The 17,938-nt window shown below is 39.8% G+C and overlaps 1 protein-coding gene across 2 annotated transcripts in view; it reads left to right on the forward strand.

Annotated features, from left to right (window-relative positions):
- Nucleotides 1–6,438, forward strand: part of CPSF2 (cleavage and polyadenylation specific factor 2) — a 28,463-nt gene extending 22,025 nt beyond the window's left edge. For both annotated transcript variants that reach the window (XM_032777372.2, XM_032777363.2), the window contains 2 exons: nucleotides 3,288–3,422; nucleotides 3,532–6,438. In XM_032777372.2, coding sequence (XP_032633263.1) covers nucleotides 3,288–3,422; nucleotides 3,532–3,624 — 228 coding nt within the window. In that variant the 3' untranslated portion in view covers nucleotides 3,625–6,438. The remainder of the gene's footprint in view (nucleotides 1–3,287; nucleotides 3,423–3,531) is intronic.
- Nucleotides 6,439–17,938: the final 11,500 nt, after the last annotated feature.

Raw genomic sequence — 17,938 nt, forward strand, 5'->3', positions numbered from 1 at the left:
TTACACTACTCCAGCTAGGTAGCTTAGGTCGACTTACCCCAGTGTCTTCGCTGTGCTGCATCAATGGGAGATGCTCTCCCCTCGAATTCCCTTGTTCTTCTCAGGGAGCTGAAATACCTGGGGTCCACCAGAGAACACTCTGCCATTGATTTAGTGGGTCTTCACTAGACCTGCTAAATCGATCACTGCTGCATTGATTGCAGCAGTATCTATATCCCCATATTGAAGACCAGTCCTTAGTGTGATTTTTACAGTTGTTACACAGCTACTGCTTTCTTTGTTCAGGATGTGAGCTCTTCAAGACAGAGAATGTCTCCATTATATGTAATATACAGCGCCTACCACAATGTGACCCTGATCTCAGATGGGGCTTCTAGGTACTGATGCAATAAAAAAAAATTTATATTATGTGACCTGTGCATTTACCATACCTGGCTTTGGAAATCAGTTGGTATTTGGGTTGTCTTGCAATTAATCCTCAGATTAAAAAAATAAATTGCGATTAATCACAGTTTTAATCGCACTGTTAAACAGTAACATAATACCATTTAAATATTTTTGGATGGTTTCTATATTTTCAAATATAGGCAGGGGGCTTGGGGCTTCAGCCTTGCTCGGGGCTTGCGTGGGGCTCCAGGCTCAAGCCTCCACCCCTACACCAGGCTCGAGCTGGGGCTTCAGCCCCGTCACTGCCAGTGCCTCTCTCCCCTTCCCTCCACCCAGAGGTATGCAATTAATATGTTTAAAAAATTAACGCATTAATTTTGTGTTCAGTTAATCACAGGCATTTGCTGTGATTAATTGACAACCCGAGTTGGTATCACTCCTTGGATTTACTCCTTAAATTTCATCTGACACTGGTAAATGTTTCCTTATCATATGTAGGTTAAAGATAGATACATGCACAAATATCATTTCAAAAAGGAGCACCTAACTGACCAGCAGAGGATCAGACAGTGCAATTCTTAACAGCACTCTTCGTCCTTAGTGCTCAAATACTTTTGCGTATTTGGGTAGATACCATTAACTCCTTTTAAAAAAGAGAAAACTGAGACATACAGATATTAAGGGTAAGGTCTTGTGCTGTAATTCTTAGCCCAGATGGAGGTAGGTTGCCACCTTTGTATCTTCCCAAACCAGTACTGCTGAGGGCCTCTGTATCCCTTGGAGCATAATTTATAAAGGCACCTAGAGCTAGCTAAATTATGGCAACCTCCCTGGGCTGTGCTATGAACCACAGTGTTGATTGTCGGGGCACCGCTCCCAGCACACCCTTTGCCCAGGGCTTGTGAGAACATCCTGCAAGGGTAGCCTTATGGCTGTCTTACACAGTGTCTACGTAGAGGCAAATCATCTCTTGACTAGATCCAGGGCTTATAGGGCTCTTTCATCTGGCATAAAATGGCTTGAGTATTGGTGAGAATCTCACCCTAGTAGACTTTGCTAAGATCACAGAGCTTGAAAAGGAAACCAGAGTTTCCCATGCCCTGTCCCACAGGTCCATGCTCCCAGCACAGACCAGGAGTTGCAAATGAGGACTTCTTAAAATCATTACACCTATTAAAGGGGAAATTGAATAAATTAGGGCTGTCGATTAATCGCAGTTAACTGACACTATTAACTCAAAAAAATTAAATTCTGATTTAAAATATAAATCGTGATTAAACTCAGTTTTAATCACATTGTTTAACAATAGAATGCCAATTGAAATTTTACAACTATTTTTGGATTTTTTTCTACATTTTCAAATATTTTCATTTAAATTACAACACAGAATACAAAGTGTACAGTGCTCACTTTATTATTTTTATTACTAATATTTGTGCTATAAAAATGATAAACAAAAGAAACAGTATTTTTCAGTTCACCTCATACAAGTACCATAATGCAATCTCTTTATTGTGAAAGTGTAACTTACAAATGTAGATTTTTTTTTTTTGTCACATAACTGCACTCAAAACAATGTAAAACTTTAGATCCTACAAGTCCACTCAGTTCTACTTCTTATTCAACCAATCGCTAAGTCAAACAAGTTTGTTTATATTTACGGGAGATAATGCTGCCGGCTTCTTTTTTACAGTGTCACCTGAAAGTGAGGACAGGCCTTCGTATGACACTTTCGTAGCCAGCATTGCAAGGTATTTACGTGCCAGATATGCTAAACATTCGTATACCCCTTCATGCTTCGGCTACTATTCCAGAGGATATGCTTCCATGCTGATGATGCTTGTTAAAAAAATATGTTAATTACATTTTGACTGAACTCCTTGGGGGAGAATAGTATGTCTCCTGCTCTGTGTTACCTGTATTTTGCCACGTATTTCATATTATAGCAGTATTGGATGATGACATGTTGTTCCTTTTAAGAACCTTTCACTGCAAATTTGACAAAACGCACAGAAGGTACCAATGTGAGATTTCTAAAGATAGCTAAAGCATTCAACCCAAGGTTGGAATCTGAAGTGTCTTGCAAAATCTGAGAGGGATGAGGTGTGGAGTCATGCTTTCAGAAGTCTTAAAGGAGGAACACTCCGATGCAGAAACTACAGAACCCTAACCATCAAAAAAGAAAATCAACCTTCTTCTGGTGGCATCTGACTCAGATGATGAAAGTGAACATGCATCGGTCTGCACTGCTTGGGTCATTATTGAGTGTGGACGTGTCCTCTGAAATGGTGGCTGAAGCGTGAAGGGACATATAAATCTTTAGTGCATCTGTCATGTAAATACCTTGCAATGCCTGCTACAAAAGTGCCATGCGAATGCCTGATCTCACTTTCAGGTGCCATTGTAAAAAAGCCGGCAGCATTGTCTCCTGCAAATGTAAACAAATTTGTTTGTCTGAGTGACTGGCTGAGTGGACTTGTATGCTCTAAAGGTTTACGTTGGTTTATTTTTGAATGCAGTTATTTTGTTTGTACATAATTCAACATTTGTATGTTCAACTTTCATGATAAAGAGAGTGCACTACAGTACTTGTATAAAGTGAATTGAAAAATACTATTTTTTTGTTTTTTACAGCACAGATACTTGTAATAAAAATAGTGAGCACTGTACACATTCTATTCTGTTATAATTGAATCAATATATTTGAAAATGTAGACAACATCCAAAAATATTTATTTAAATAAATGGTATTCTGTTATTGTTTAACAGTGCAATTAATCTCAATTTTTTTTAATCACTTGACAGCCCTAGAATATATATTTTTTTCCAGTCATATGGTGAGTTACTTTATTATAAAGTCTTCATAAAAATGTTTTACTACAATCTTTATTCATTGAAAGGTTATTGGACATCAGTCTGTTTTCATGAATGAGCCAAGACTGTCTGATTTTAAACAAGTTCTTCTGCGAGAAGGAATTCAAGCTGAATTTGTAGGAGGAGTACTTGTATGCAACAACCTAGTGGCTGTTCGTAGGGTAAGTATGTTGTTTTTAAAAATATCTAGAATATATGCAACGCATTATGTGCATCTCCCTCACCACTTCACTGTAAAGATAATATATTCAAGTATGTTTTTTGTTTCAGACTGAAACAGGGCGCATTGGATTGGAAGGCTGTCTTTGCCAGGACTTCTATAGAATAAGAGATCTTTTATACGAGCAATATGCCATTGTCTAAAGGAGATGCCGTGAAGATGATGGCTTTACTTGAACTTTAAAAGATAGTGGAGATTTCTACCTTTTTATTTTTGTGGGTATCTTTTTGTAGTTTTCTAATTTCTACAGAGAATACTGATTCTTCAGAAAAGTTAGACATCAAAATCCAGTAAACTAACCTAAACAGGTAAATAATTGCTACCGCAGTTCTGTGTAAGACATCTCTTGGTACATTCCACATTGTTGGCTTTCAGACTGTTAAGGAATATTGTTGCAAATACCACTGGTGTGCTGTAATTGAGATTGACAGTTTCTTTTATGAACTTTCTTCCAAGAAGGATTTAACTGGTCATAAATATGCTCTTTCACATGACATGGCATTCCAAGTCTCTGCCTAAGAATGCAAATATTTAAAAAGAATCATCTTTCCTATTTTAAAAATGTAAGGGTTGTCTTTGCTTTTTGTGGGGAGGTTCTTCTACTGAGCAGTAGAAGTTTCAGTAAAAAGTTTCTAGGCCATTGAAAATTGGCCAAATGCTTAATAGTGACTTTCCTGCAATGGTTAATATGTACCCTTGTTAATACTGTAACTGCTTCGTGCTACTGATTGATACAGTACATCATAAGATATTATGAAATAAAATTTCAGTTTCCTGGGTCAAAAAGCCAGCTTTAAAATGTTATAAGGTACTTTAATACAGAATGACTGGAAAAACAAAAGTTGTCTGGCAGATCTGCTAATCACATGTTTTTGCATTTTCTAGCTACTATATATGTATATATGTATAACTTCTAGTTGTTGCAATCTGTTATGCCAGCTATACCTATCTTTTGAGAATTTTGATTTTAATACTTTCAAGAAAAAAAACCACCTGCATTCTGTTACTTACAATAAGCAGTGCACAGTGAGCTAAGTTCAGGATGGTATTCTGTCCTTAAGTCTGAATTCTTCACTTTGTGGATTTATCCCCTTGGTATCAGGTTTCATACTACTTGTTTTTCCTATTGCTGGCAGTGGGATTACAGCCACTGGTACCAAAATGTGTTAGATTTTTAGTTGAATATGAATAGTCTTGGGTCACTTAACTTCTTACATTTCTGAATTGAAAACAATGATGGAACACATGCAGAGCACTGGTCTATAATGAGAAATTACTTTTTTATTCTTGACCTTTGGTTTTAACCAGTGTTTGAAATTATTCTTTGTTTATTACAACAACGGTGGCTTAAACTTGAGTTCTGCTTTCATTTGTTTGTTAAAAAAAAGGCAAACAAAACTTTTAATGAAATATGGGCAAAAACCAGCTCTATGGGCGGCTGCTGAAGTGAAGATTAGTTTGTTGTTCATTCTTGACTATTAGGCATTGTATAGCTATTCTTCAAGTTGCCTGTTTATGCTGTTTAAAAGTTAAAAGTTGGAATAGGAGCTTAAAAGAAAACTGGGATAAGCATTCAAAAACTTCTGATACTAGATATAAAAATGTGTAATGCATTCTAAAATATGATCGAGAGGCAATGTATGTATTTTGATGCACACAAATTCCTGGCTTGAAATAATGAGAGATCTGCAGTACTTGGGGGCTGAACCTCAGTTTCTTCATTCTCTTCTCCTTGCCTACCACCACTTCATAGAATTTGGAGGAAATACCATGAAGGAATTTTAAGTAAGTAGGTGTTTTTATGGGAAAGAAATGTAGGACCACGCCTTTTAATATAGAAATGTAATGAAGATTTCTCTAATCATCAGTCCCCATAATCTAAGTTGAGGTTTACCTTTTAGCTAATTTACTTTCATGTGTGTGAAAGGCTTATTTTTATTCATTCTGCTTTACCTCAACTCAAATACACACTACCAAAGTTGAAAATCTTCTCCCTCCTCCCCATTCCCATGAGCAATATTGAGAATTGTTTAAGGCAAAAGATTCAGGGAAGCCTTTGCAAATAAGTTTTAACAGAGGGAAGGAGTATATGCCCAGTGTTAAACTGGAATGGAAAGGTTCTTATGAGAACACTTGAGAGCAATCGTTAGGTAAAACTATGTTGGAAAATTGGGGTGTCTGGTACCCCTGATCTCATTGTAATTATAGTCAGACACTTCTTCATTTGATATAAACAAGCAAAGAGACAACCCCTTTGGGTCCCATCTGTGATAAAAGTTCCACCATAAAACTCATTGCTACTATGCTGAATCAAAATCACTCTGTAACGTGGCTCAAAGTGTGTGAATTTTCCAATTTGGAAAGGAAGCATTTTGCCTTTGGAAAACATTTTAAGGTCAGGCATAAGATTTAAAAAAAAAAAAAAGGCTTTCAGTAAGATTTCAAGATAGAAGCAGCTAGAATCTCGTATAGTACTTTACACTCCATGGTTGTTACTGATATTTCATTTTTTAAAATGTGTTAAATTAATTGAAAGCTTTCATGCATACAAATCTGTTAAAGACATCTGTCCAGTCAGGAGGATGAAATCAGTTTTGTTTTGTTTTTTAGTTCATACGAAGCACCACAATGTTTGTTTTTTCCCACCCTTTAAAAATAATGATTGTTGGGGAGGGCTTGGTTTTCTTTTTAATTGCATGGTGATTTGAGGTATAGGGCTCAATCCCCAAATCATCTGTGTCAGAGATTACTATTTAATGGAAGTTCCAAGTGCGCTGTGCACGCAGTAAATGACATTACTCATCAAAATATTTTAAAATGTTTAGAATTTCGTAAACTATCAGTGTAAGGTAAGTTATAAATAGGGAGGTCTAAAGACCTTTTCCTGTGTTACAGAGAAAATTTCTGATTGAAAAGACATCTGAGTTTAAAAATAAACATTTTTGGTTCAAAAGCAAGTGTTCATCATTCTGAAGCTCTGTTTTGTAATAGAATCTGTAGAATAGTGACTCCTGCGTTTGGTAGACACAGAATTGGGCAAGTAACTGGGCCTGACATATAGATATACCCATTTTTAAAAAATGCTGCTTTTTTCTCTCTCTCTGTTTCCAGCAAGGTTGAGTACACCTATGTAATAAGTGAAGCTTTTTATAGAGAATTTTTTATGGTGAAGTCTGTTTCCTCAAGGTACAATGCCCAACTAGACTAAACTTCTTACTTTGTGTGAGATAATGGTTGGTATGCATTATGGATTATTGATGTATATCATATTGCATGACCCATCATGCCCAAATTATGGAAGAGATCATTGCATTCTGCCTGCCTAAATTCCCCTAATTTTATGAGTTACTTTTCACTTCCCTGCCCTCAAAATTATTTTGTGTATCATTGCCTTGTAGTCACATTGTACTGCAAAGATGGTTGCATTTCAGTGGTGGCTTTAGATGATCCAGGTCTTTTTGCGTGCAGCACTTCGATATTAGTAAACAGTGGGGAGGAGGGGGGAAATTTAGAGAAAAAATATATGCAATATATACATACACATATATTTAGATACTGCTGGGGAATCTTTCCATTCAGGGGAGCCAGGTTTAGTCCCTGGCATAAGTTACCTGAGTTAACAAATATTTGGTTGGTACTCCTCAGCCAGAGCTCAGGGGCTAACAACTAGATGTGAGGGTAGTTTTGACATATCTAGTGAGGAAGAGGAGGCTGAAATTTCCAGATCTACCTCCAAGGCAAAGTGTCCAGTTGTCTTTGAAGAATGTTCCTAGTGTTGGAAAGAATTTAGGAATTAGTCAACAGAAGATGAGAACTTGTTCCTCCTAAATAAGTCAGCCATATTCTTAAATACTGAGATTCTTTTATGCTACAAACATGACATAGAAAACCTTAAGGAAGATAGTCTTGTGCTAGTGGGTGGTTCCTAGCATCTCCTTTCCTCCATTTTTTATTTCCCTAGAAACATGCTTAACCGCTATAATTATTCATTAGGTATTTTACATTTGTATTGTAAATATGTATATAAATGTATATTTAGATATGCTACCTAGCAAATCTGCAGAAGAAGATAAGTCTTAAAACAGGGGTTCTCAAACTTCATTGCACTGCGACCTTCTTCTGACAACAAAAATTACTACACAGCCCCAGGAGGGGGGACCGAAGCCTGATCCTGGGTGAGGGGGCTAAAGCTCAAGCCCCACCACCTGGGTGGGGTGAAGTGGAAGGCCAAGGGCTTCAGTCCCAGGCTGGTGGGATATAATCTCAACCCTGCTGCCCAGGGCCAAAGGAAGTCTAAGCTACCCTGGTAACCCCATTAAAACAGGGTCGTGACCCACAGTTTGAGAACTGCTGTCTTTAAAAATGCATTTTTAAAAATCCATGGATGGAGATTTGAGGGACTAGATTTTAATCATACTGTGCACCATCAAACTGTACACTCATGGACAGTGATAATTTGCCACTGTAATATTAAAATAAACTACATTTGTTTTTCCAAGTGAGATATCTGTTGAACCACTAGCTATTTTCCTTGAAAAAAGGTATCCATAGAAGCCTAAAAAGTTATGAGAGACAAGCTCAATATAAGAGGTTTAAGCAGTAATCACCTGTTGTTGCATGATCCTCTTAGGTGGTGATGTAGTCTGAAGCTGTGGCTCAACAGCTGAATGATAATGAGCTAAGCAACTGCTAAAATTGCCTGCCAAAGGCTAGTTTGTACTGCAAGTCTGGTAAATGAGAATTACAGTAAAAGGGTTCTTGATTTCAGTGACATAAATTGTATCTAATCAAGTGCTACTAATCATCATGAGGCAGATAGGTCCCTTAAATGCTCTTGGCCAAGATGGTCAGGGATGCTGCCCCATGCTCCAGGTGTCTCTAAGCCTCTAATTTCCAGAAGCTGGAACTGGATAATGGGATGGATCACTTGAAATTGCTGTGTTCTGTTCATTCTCTCTAAAGCATCTAGCACTGGCCACTGTCAGATACCGGATACTGGGCTGGCATAGCCATTCTTACATTCTCCATGCAGATTTTCCAGATTGAGGCAAATTTATGTAAGATCTGATCCTGAAATGGTCTAAAATTTAGAATTTGTTTTTTTGATTTGACAATAGAACCTTTGTGACTGTGCTGGACTATACAGCCCATCCCTTTTTATGTTTCAGGCAAAAATTTTGACATCTGCTTTTTGTCCTTTTAGCCCTCTATAAGAGACACTAAAGGGAAAAAGTTGTTTATGTAGTACATAGAATTTTGGCCACCTAAGGTAAATATATAAATTAAAATAAATACTGTGCTTTAGTCTTTGTCTGCTAATAGTATTGAACCTGTCAAACTATGGTAACTCACATCTCTATGTAAAGGGATTGTGAGAAAGATTTGGAAGAGTTTGCCCTTTCCACTACCATGTGTTGCTTTTGTATAGTTATTTCAGTCTATGTAGAAGTCTCTAGCATTTTGTGTGCCTTTGATATAAACAGCAAAAAACCAAATACCCTTCCCCCACCTGTTGAAATTAACTGCTCTGCTCCTATCAACGGCCACCAATAATACCCAACCTACAAGCCAACTTGCATAAAAGATCCCATTCCCAAACAAACCTTAATTCTCAAAACCCAAGTATAAATAGATAATGAAGGTTAACAAACCAGGCTATCTTAGCACATTCCAAAGCTGAGGGCCCCTCACAGGAAACCCTTTCCCACTAGCCCTCTTCAGGGACCTCCTGTTCAGTCAACACTGCTGCTCATAACTATGGTAGACTGCTTTTCTCCATGTACTGTGCTGTTACACAAAGCAGTACCAAGTCATTTAGGGCTGTATAGGTCAAAATAAGGACCTTAAACTCCACCTTGAAACCAAGAGGCAGTACACATAGACCACAGATGTCACGTCCTGCTGTCAAAAAAAGCTCTTAATAACCAAGTTGCCAGATTTCATATCATCTTAAACCCAGTATGATTACTTAAAGGTAGTCCCATGTAAAGCCAATTGCAGAAATCCAATCTTTGGGAAGCTGCTTCTCCTTCTCTTCTTCCTTATAGAACAATAATCATTGTAACAACATTATTGTTGTGGACCATTACTGTAGAATATTGTGCTTTTCTATAAAGTAATGGAAAACCTGTTAGGGTAGGAATTTGTAATGCACTTATTTCAGGTGTTAATGGTAACTAAACTTCCCAGTAACTAATTTTGAGATCATATGGGCTGCATGCCCTTCTCCAATAGTCCCAAATGTTGTTGTAATACTAGAAGATGCTACAGTATTTTGGGAGAGAGAATTCAATTCCTTTCTGCCTATGATAATTGATATGTTTTGGTGATAGCCATTGTTAAATTCCAGCAAAGGGGAGCACCAGACTGGACAGCTAAAGATCTGTCAGTCTCTGCTGAAAGGAACGAAAGCTTTAGCTTTCTCTCCCACCCCATTGAGCTATACAAAAGTGATGACAGCATTAAACTAGTCACTGTGTCTGTAGAAGTGTTGATGCTTTAGACTGGGGTAGGCAACCTTATGGCATGGCATGTGAGCTGATTTTCACTGGCATTCTCACTGCCCAGGTCCTGGCTACCGGTCTGGGGGGTTCTGCATTTTAATTTAATTTTAAATGAAGCTAAACATTTTAAAAACCTTATTTACATACAACAGTAGTTTGGTTATATATTATAGACTTGTAGAAAGAGACCTTCTGAAAACATTAAAATGTATTACTGGCACACGAAACCTTAAATTAGAGTGAATAAATGAAGACTAGGCACACCGCTTCTGAAAAGTTGCCTACTCCTGCATGATGTGGTTCCCAGCTGCTAGAGATGGCAAATGTTTATTGATATCTCCCTCCTGTTTGCAATTCTATAACATGTCTGTGGAAACTACAACCGTTAATTACATGGAAAAATAACATTAGGAAAGTATTTATGTATTTTCAGCTGTCTGTTAAATGTATTTATTTAGCAGCTGCAAACAAGGAGGAGAGCCAGCACCATGTGACAAGCCAGCTCCCTCCAGACAATCAGCAAGTACTCCACAAACCACAGTCTGGGAATCTCTGCTTTTAAAAATTGAGACACATTTTCCTCTTCTGCTGCCCCTGAAGCAGATGCACAGCTGGTTGAGCATGCTGCCAGTCATCTCTCCAGCTGTGGCACTGAAAGCCTGCCAGGTTGCTCTGTACTATTGCACTACCCATGGAAATGTGCTGCTGCATTTAATAGCATACAGATAAATGAGAAAAATCAGCTTTGCTTCCCCCATGTGCTTCATTGGGTCAAATAAGTTAACATCATAAAAAAAAACACAAAAACATACACAATCTGTTTTCCTAACACATCAGATAATCAGACTATATGACTCAGACAGTTCATAGTCCTTTAGCCCGTCCTCTACCTGCATGATTCATATAGGGCCAAATCCTGGATCCACTGTACTCTGGCAAAATTCCCACACTTGAGTGGCAGCAGGATTTGACCTATCCTTTTTAGCTTGTCAGTTATGTAATTTTATTATGCTTCAATTTTTTTCATAATCCCCATGATTTTACTAATGCATGATATGGCAAATGCACTACAAAATTAGCCAATGGACTTTAAATCATTTGAGTACCTCTAAACCTCATAAGCTGATTGAAAGTGTTAAGGTTGTTGTTTTTATGTAACTAGATCTAAATTTAATTTTTATTACAGTCGAAAGAATACTGCTATTGCAAGCCACGATCCCTATCCTGTTCCTTTTGGAGTTAATGGCTAAATCACTGACTCCGCAATGATTGACGCACATCAGTCAATTCAGAGGCTGGTAACTTGCGTAGTGAAACCATCTTTCTTGTTTTAAGCTAAGTAATGGCTTTTTAAGGTTTCTTTTTCTAACTGGAAAACTGCCTAAGGAACTTTTTAATTATCTGAAAATCAGAAAGGAATTCTATAAAAAGGTGGAAAATGGGTAAATTGCTAAGAAGGCATATAAAGGAATAGCACAAGCATGTAGGGACAAAATCAGAAAGGCTAAGGCACAAAATGAGTTAAATCTATCTTGGGATGTAAAAGCCAATAAGAAGAGGTTATTTAAATACATTATTAGGAGCAAGAGAAAGATGAAGGGAAATGTAGGTCCTCTGCATAGCGGAGAAGGAGAGCTTATAATTGATGACATCAAGAAAGCTGAGGTATTTAATGCCTGTTTTTCTTCAGTCTTCACTAAAAAAGTTAATGGTGACTAGGTACTCAACACAATAATCGGGGAAGGAACACAAGCCAAAATAGGGACAGAACAGATTAGCAAGTATTTAGATAAGTTAGATGTATTCGAGTTGCCAGATCCTGATTAGATTAATCGTAAGTTATTTAAGGAACTAGCTGAAGCAATCTTGGAACTGTTAGGAATTACCTTCAAGCGCTCACAGAGGAAAGGAGAGGCCTCAAAAGCCTGGAGAAGGACAAATCATACCTCTCTTTAAAAAGGGGAACAAAAAGGACCCAGGGAATTATAGACTAGTCAGCCCAACTTTGACACCTGGAAAGATACTGGAACAAACTGTTAAACTACCAATTTGTAAGCACCTAGATCAGTGGTATTCAATTATGTTTTCTGGCAGGCTGAATAAGGCAATGTCCAAATTTTGGTGGGCCAAATGCCACTCTCCAGACTAAAGGGATCTTCAGGTGGTTGTTTTCTAGTGAAAGCACATCAATTACCTATCGCTATGGCTATGATTAAGTCACGGAGGTTGCAGAAGAGCAGAATCCTTGACTTCCAACAACCTCCATGACTTCAGTTGTCAGGAGTTGCAGGGTCCTCTGACATCCGCAGGGCCAGGAGCTGTGGAATATGTCCGCTGCCTCTGGCGGCCCCCGCAGCTCTTGGCCACCATGGGTGGTGGCTGCGGGGGAACCCTCAAGCTCCCTGGTGGTGGCAGTGGGGGAACTCCTAGTCGGCCATGAGAGGTCCCTGGAGCAATGAGCAACAGAGGCACCCTACAGCTGCCATTCCCTGTGGGCAGCAGGGGAACATCACAGCTCCCAACCCCCATGGGCAGCAGTGGACCCCCAGAGCTGCAGGTGGCAGAAGTACCCTGAAGCCCCTGCACAGCTGCCCCGCTTCAGGCAGTGTGGGGACCCGCAGATTCCCATTTTGTCCTGGATAATTTTAGTAAAAGTCAAGTCTCATGGCTTCCATGAGTTTTTCTTTTTTGCCTATGACCTGTCCGTGATTTACTAAAAATATCTATAACAAAATCTTATCCTTACCTATCGCTGTATGTTGCCTAAATGTCTAATTAAGTGCCTGATTAAAAGTGTACCATTGTAAGTTGAAATGTATCAATACAGCCTAGCTCCAGTGTGTCTACATATACATTAAAAGTTTCTTAATGAAATACGGGTGAAATCTGTTTATCTGAATGGCTTGGGAGACATCCAATACCTTTGCATAACAGGGTGTCCAGCTAAAAGGAAGTGATATTTTCAGTTAAGTTTCACAGTGAAATTCCTTTAAGTCAGTGACCACGCTGACAGACTATTGGGAGATGACATTCTGTCCCCAGCTGAAGTGGAAATGTTTGGTACTTTCACACAGCCTGCTCCCTTACTCCTGCATCATTGTTTCCGATCTTTCTGTCATAAAACCTCATCATCATCATCATTTTTATTGCCTTTTTTGAATTTCTTTTGTTTTACTGAATTTTATGTCTGAATAAAAGGTTCTCTAACGTTTAATTCACTCCTCTCCATGTAATTGATTGGTGTAGCGGTGGCTAATAAAAGATCATCTGTAACATTATTTGTTACTAGTGAGCCAAGTGGCACTTCTTGCTTTGTGCTAGCTTGTTAAAATCTACCTTCAGTGAAATGATTGCCATACCAAGGCAGCTCTCCAGAGACTCCTTTGTCAGTCTGTTTTGAGTATCGTTCTTGATTACATTCATGACTGCAAAGCTGGATTCTCACGTATATGTTGATCTGAACATCAAGAGCACCAGAAAGCAGAGTTTCTTGTCTTGTGTCCAGATAACATGTTGAGAATGTCATGATTTTGGTGTTCTTAAATTCACTCTTCAGGAGGTCTTCAGGTCAGCCAGTTCCAGCTAAAGTGCACCCTCGTCTATTAAGGGGAGGACCCTGTGGGCATGAGATAGAAAGTCACTCAGTTACTATGGAGAAAGGATTACATATGAAGCCAATAACATCCTTTATCATGAAAAAATCTCCAAATCAGGAACTGAAATTGTCCCTTAGCTGTTGAAGGAAGCTTTGTCATGGGGGGCCTGACCACATCTGCCTCCAGTGCTGATCGGTAGTTGCAGATTTGAGCGAATTGCAAAAATGAGAGAGATTTGTCCAGATCTTCTGGAGACTTCTGATTGTCTTCTGCCAGCCTGAAGGGACTGATATTCAGCTGCCTTCTTGTAGGTGCTATGCTGAAGGAACTCAACTTGAGCTTGCAGAAGCATGCCAGCAATGTACCTTTACCATGGTAGCAAATGTCATTGTGGTGGAGAAGATCTTTGTGATTTGCAGAGGACTCAGTGATGAGCTCACAAAGTAGCTGATGCTGCAGACTTGAGACGCCGATGAAATCGATTATTTTCATCACAGTCCCATCACATCTTTCCGTTCCCCACTCAACTTGGCACACAACATGCTTTGGAGTGTGATGCAGTGCAGGGCATTCATTTGTGGTACTAGTACTGCCAGGCATGCTGCAAGGCCCTTCTGCTTGGCCAACATTTAAGATGCTCCATCTGTTAACAGAAAGCAAGTCTTGCTTAGCAAGAGTCTCTGTTCTCAAATGCTGCACTGACTTTCTCAAATGTGACATCTCCAGTGATGTATGATTCCAGAGGCATCAAACTCAAGAGTTCCTACTGGAAGATTTGGCCATCAAAGTATTCCATGTACAAATACAGCTGTGCTATGTCCTTATTGCCTGTTGATTTGTCAGTGGCCAGGGACACAAGCTCAGCACATCTCTGATCTCTCAGTGATAAAGGAACACTGAAACCTCAATTCCTGAACGTGGCGCATTATGACTGTATCTGATGGGGAACTTGCTTGACAGCATTTATGACAGCTGCATTCATCTTTCGCATCAGCAGCCACTTCCTGGAGAACAGCCAGAATACACTCATTGATGGTTTCAGAATGAGTGAAGGGCTTCTTTTGCACCAAAGTCCAAGCCCCCGGTAAAGAAGCTGCTATAGCCTTTTCCTCTTGTGATTCAGAATATGTGAGAATCTTACTTCCATTAATTATAATATGTAATCAGAGAGTCAACCTTTGATCACCTTGCATCTGAGTTCAAAGGATAATTGTTGAAAGTTGGGTAGTTCATCTGAAAGTTGCATTTCAAGTTGTATTTCTATATGACAAACACACTCATTGCACAACAGGCACATTGGGTTTGCTTTAGCTGTACTTGGTAGAATGAACAAGTATCCATGGATCCATTCTTCTTCAAAGAACTGTTTCCAGTTTCAGTTTTATGCTATTTTTTTCTGTGAGGGTAGAGAGAGCTATTTTTATGCCACAGCTGATTTTGGCAGACTCACTACAAGGAAGCAAACAGCACAGAGAGAGCACTGCTGCTTCACCCATCCAGAAGAGATTGGCTGATTTTGAATGGCAAGTAGACTGCTAGTCCAATCGGGGCACATTTTGGGATGCCCTGCAGTTTATTTTTCCTCTGTTTACCATCGTGCCATGTACAGATGAAGTGCTTCTAGGACTGCAGCTGAGCAAAAGCAGCACCTGCTTCTATAATACCACCACAAAAGGAACAAACTAGCTGCGGCTCTCACTGTGGAGAAGGAAAGACAAATGTGTTCTTCTCAGAAAAGCTTTGACTGAGGCTTGGCAGAAGCTTAAACTGATCTTTACACAGGCTTTTTCTTGTCTCAGTCCTTCTTTCCTTCCTCACTCTTTCTTCTTACTTGGTTCAGAACTCAAGAGAAAAAGCTGATACAAGCCAAAACCATTCAAAATTCAGACCTATCCCTGTAGTGGGTCTCACTGGAACACGGAACCCAAACCTCTCCAAAACTGCAGAAGCTCAGCTATAGATCTGAATTTCATGACCTGCCTGGGCCCATCTTCATTTAGAAATAGAGGACTGATGGGCATTGTGCCTCTAACCTGATTAATATTTTTTTGAGCAGTCCAGCAGACACAGACGCATCACCAGTGATTGCTACTTACAAAGTGAGTGTTTATAAGCCATGATAATTCAGTCAAGATGACTATGTATAGTTCAGTTAGTTCTGTGGGAGAAACCAAACATCATTAATGAGACTTCGGATCTGGTTGTTGGGTTTTTTTGGCAGTGGTTTAGGAGTTCTGGGAGGGGAGGCACATTGCTGCTTTTTGACTGTATGGGGAAATACTTGGCTCCCCTAAAGCTGTTTTCAGCCAATGCAATAGATCAATATAGCTTAACCAGATGAGATTACTGAAGACAAGTGTAGGTTTACTGTGTCCGCCAGCTTGTGGCCTGATTCATTATGTGAAATCAGTGTGAAGGCGGCCTGTAATGTGGATGGTCATCGCAGTGCTGAAACTCAAACCATACAGCTGTGGTCTTTAAACAGCTCTACCAAGTGAGCTAAACCAAAGCTTCCTGCTCACTGAGCTAATAAATGCTATGCTAAGTTTTCCAGGGGATAAAGACGTTCTTATAAAATCACTGAAAAGTTTTCTTGGAGTGCATCCTTTCAGGGACGTTTTATGTTCCTACTGGTCTGATGCCTGGAATTTATACCTATACAGAGTTCAAAACTGTTTGCAAAAATGGAGAAAGAGGCTGAAGTTAGTAGAAGTGTAAAACTGAGGCAAAACACTTTCAGAATTCTGCTGTAAAATGAGTTTAAAAACATCAGAATTTAACTACACAAGAGGAAAAATGCTACATTTCCTTTGCCAGTCTAGCTACCTAGGTCCATGCTCCTGAAATATTTTCCCAGACTTGAAAAATTTGGAACTCAATTTTCTTGCTGTTTTAATTATATATATCCAGGCATTTTCTCATGGCCTGACTCTTCTGTTTTTCTTAAAAGGGCAAAATAGCCCAAATCAAGACAAATGCTGTACTCCCAACTTTGCCTATTTCAGATTAGGTTGAAATTGGATGTCAGCAGGATCTGAATGACCTCTCCCCTGACAGCTTTCTGGGAGGGGGAAAGACTTCATTAGCAAACTGTATTTACATGAACATACCTACTCTGTTTTGATATCCAGCAAATAGAGTGGTGTTGCTTACAGTGATCAACTTTGGCTGGTGGGTTACAAATCACTTTGGTACTGAATGCAGGGATAGTGAAATACTGTTATCGGTGTTGTTTTCTTTATTGTATGAATAAAGGGGAGTAGAACTGTGCTTAACTTGTCCCAAATGGAGGGGGTCACTCTCAGCTGAAAGGACCTCATTAAGCCAGGGGCTCGAATGCCAGATCCCTGTGAAAGAAGGGGAGGTACATGTATCTCAGCCAGGAGAAGTGGACTCTCCCTAAGGATCCCTGGTCTGGTTTAACCTTTTCCTCCCCCCTGTTCAAAGGTAGAGCTAAATAGGCTTCATTAGGAGTCTTTTGTTATGTTAAGTACTCGATGAGAGCTGAAATCACTTGTGGAGGAGGAGTGTTTCTGCACAGCCTGATGAGAGATAAAAATCACTAAGAGCTTGACCTGCAGAGGTCACAGCTGAGACAGGTGGCAGCATGAGGTGACTGATGGGCAGCCGGTGAAAGTGGCGAGCAGTTGGCTGGCAAGAGCAGCCAGTGAAAGTGGCGAGCAGTTGGCTGGCAGGAGGTGGCTGGCAGGCGGCAACGAGGAACAGCGGCTGGCAGGCCAGCCAGCCAGAGCAAGTGCTCAGATGGTGGAGCAAGCCAGGTGTCTTCTTCCCTGGGTGGGAGGTGTACTCTCACAGATGAACCTTGGGTCCTTCTGACCAAGGACAATCACTGTGAGTGGGGTATGGTGAGGGAGCACAGAGGGGCACAGAAAAGAAACTTTTTGTTGTAGAACTCAAGAACCTGAGGCAGAAAGTACTGCCCCACGCACTCGGGCAGCGGGGGGGAGTGTCCTGCTCAGTTTTATGATTATGAATCCTACTTGTGACATCTTCCCTAATTAATGTTGGGTAACATCCCTTGTTTTGTTAAAAGATTGTTTTCTACACCCAGACTCTGCTTGCGAGTGGAGAAGTATTGCCTCTCAGAGGCGGCCAGGGGTGGTGTGTAATTTTCCCAGATTAGTGGGTGGGGGCTTGAGCCGGTTCAGTGTTGTATTGCTGAAAAGGAACCCCTAAATATAGAACCTGGGCCTGCTTGCTGCCGTCTCCACCTGGCAGAAAGGTTACAGGTTACATGTATACATGGAGATTAAATAAATAGATTTTAATATATAAAGTTACAGAGTTTGTGGAAGAAAGCAGGACTACAGTAAAGGTACCCCCCTCCCCCGGCTTTT

This window comes from Chelonoidis abingdonii, chromosome 4 (genome assembly GCF_003597395.2).
Source record: "Chelonoidis abingdonii isolate Lonesome George chromosome 4, CheloAbing_2.0, whole genome shotgun sequence".
Classification (NCBI taxonomy): Eukaryota; Metazoa; Chordata; order Testudines; family Testudinidae; genus Chelonoidis; species Chelonoidis abingdonii.